This window comes from Cystoisospora suis, assembly GCF_002600585.1.
Source record: "Cystoisospora suis strain Wien I chromosome Unknown contig_82, whole genome shotgun sequence".
NCBI lineage: Eukaryota > Apicomplexa > Conoidasida > Eucoccidiorida > Sarcocystidae > Cystoisospora > Cystoisospora suis.
This window is the reverse complement of record NW_027152884.1, coordinates 23,145-24,609: the sequence shown is the minus strand read 5'-3', so window position 1 is coordinate 24,609 and position 1,465 is coordinate 23,145. Positions and strand designations below refer to the sequence as shown.

At 41.1% G+C, this 1,465-nt stretch overlaps 1 protein-coding gene across 1 annotated transcript in view; it reads left to right on the top strand.

The window, feature by feature from the left end:
- The window catches only part of CSUI_000184 (concanavalin a-like lectin glucanase family protein), a 13,318-nt gene that overhangs the window by 10,181 nt on the left and 1,672 nt on the right, over positions 1 to 1,465 (top strand). The window contains exon 7 of the mRNA XM_068060418.1: positions 742 to 1,359. Coding sequence (XP_067927605.1) covers positions 742 to 1,359 — 618 coding nt within the window. The remainder of the gene's footprint in view (positions 1 to 741; positions 1,360 to 1,465) is intronic.

Here is a 1,465-nt window from a genome sequence, read left to right as displayed (position 1 = left end):
AGAGAAAGACAGAGAGAGACAACACTAGTAAAGAAAGAAAAGAAGAGTCGAGATCTCTAGATGTATGTACAGTATGTATGTCTTCTCGAGCGGAAGAAAGAAGAAGAGTACGGACTTCTTTCTTTTTCAGTCAGTCTGCTCTTCATGTACATGGAGGTGTTTGTAGTAGATGCATGCATCTCTGTTCATCTTCGTCTTCTTTTCTTTCTTCTCGTTCTTTCTGTTCGCATTTTTCCCTCTCGAGTTACCTTTCTTGCTGCTATCGTCTGAATGTCCTTCTTCTATGGTAGCGTACATTTGATGTGTTTCTTCATCTTTCTTCTGCTAAAGAAGACGGCCCTGCCTATTATTCTTCTTCTTCTTCCACTTTTTGAGCTTTCATCTTTTCTGTCTCTCTCTCCTTATCGTCAGCATTCTTCTCTTCATGTCTGCACAGCATCTCGCATCTTCTCTCCTTCTTCTCTTACCCTATCATCTTTCTTCTTCTTCATCCTTCTGTATATCTTTCTATCTCTCTATCTTTCCATCTCTCTGTCTACCTCGAATCTTTCTCTTTCCTTTCTTCTTTCTTCCTCTTATCCCTGTCCATCTATCTATCTATCTTTAATCTATCCATCTATTTATGTCTCCATCTATCTATCTATGTGTTGTTGTCTCTTGCCTTTTCTCTCTCTCTCTCTCCTTCTGTCTTTTTTCCTTCATGTCTTTCTTCTTTCTTTTCTTCTTCTTCTTCTCCATCAGCGTATCGTGTAAAGTTCTTTGATGTCTCTTCAACTCAAGCGCCTCCTCCTGCTCCTTCGCGTCAAGAAGAAGACGAAGGGAATTCCCCTAAGGAAGACGAACAGAGCGACTCCTCTCTAGAAGAAGAGCTGGAGAGAGAAAGAGAAGAAGAAGAGCTCCTCATGGATCGATCGACATGGTTGCCCCAAGAGAAGCAATTCTATAGTGGAAGATTGATCTTTCATCTCTCTTCAGATAGTCGGGCAATTCTTATCAAGCCTCTCCCGGCGTCGGACCTACACAATATAAAAGTCTTTGGAATGGATGAATTCGTTCCAGGTGTCTCGGGGAATAATGTGGCCTTCAATACGCTTCAAGCGCTTGATCAGTCTTCTCCAAGAAGTGCGACAAAGAAGAAAAAGAAGAAGAAGCATAACGAAATTGGAGGTGGCATACGCGTCAAGCCGTCCATTAGTCTTACAGGAGATGAAACACAGAGGAGGAAGAAGAAGGAGGTCTCGTGGACGATCCTAGCATGGATTTCTCTTCCTATCAAAAAGACAGGGAGAATGCATGCGCTTGTAGGAGGGAAGAATGGAGAAGCCCATATTGTCGTTGCCGATGATGCCGAAACACTAGGTAACCCATAGATAGATTAAAGATAGATAGATTAAAGATAGATAGATTAAAGATAGATAGATAGATAATAGATAGATAGATAGATAATAGATAGATAGATAGATTA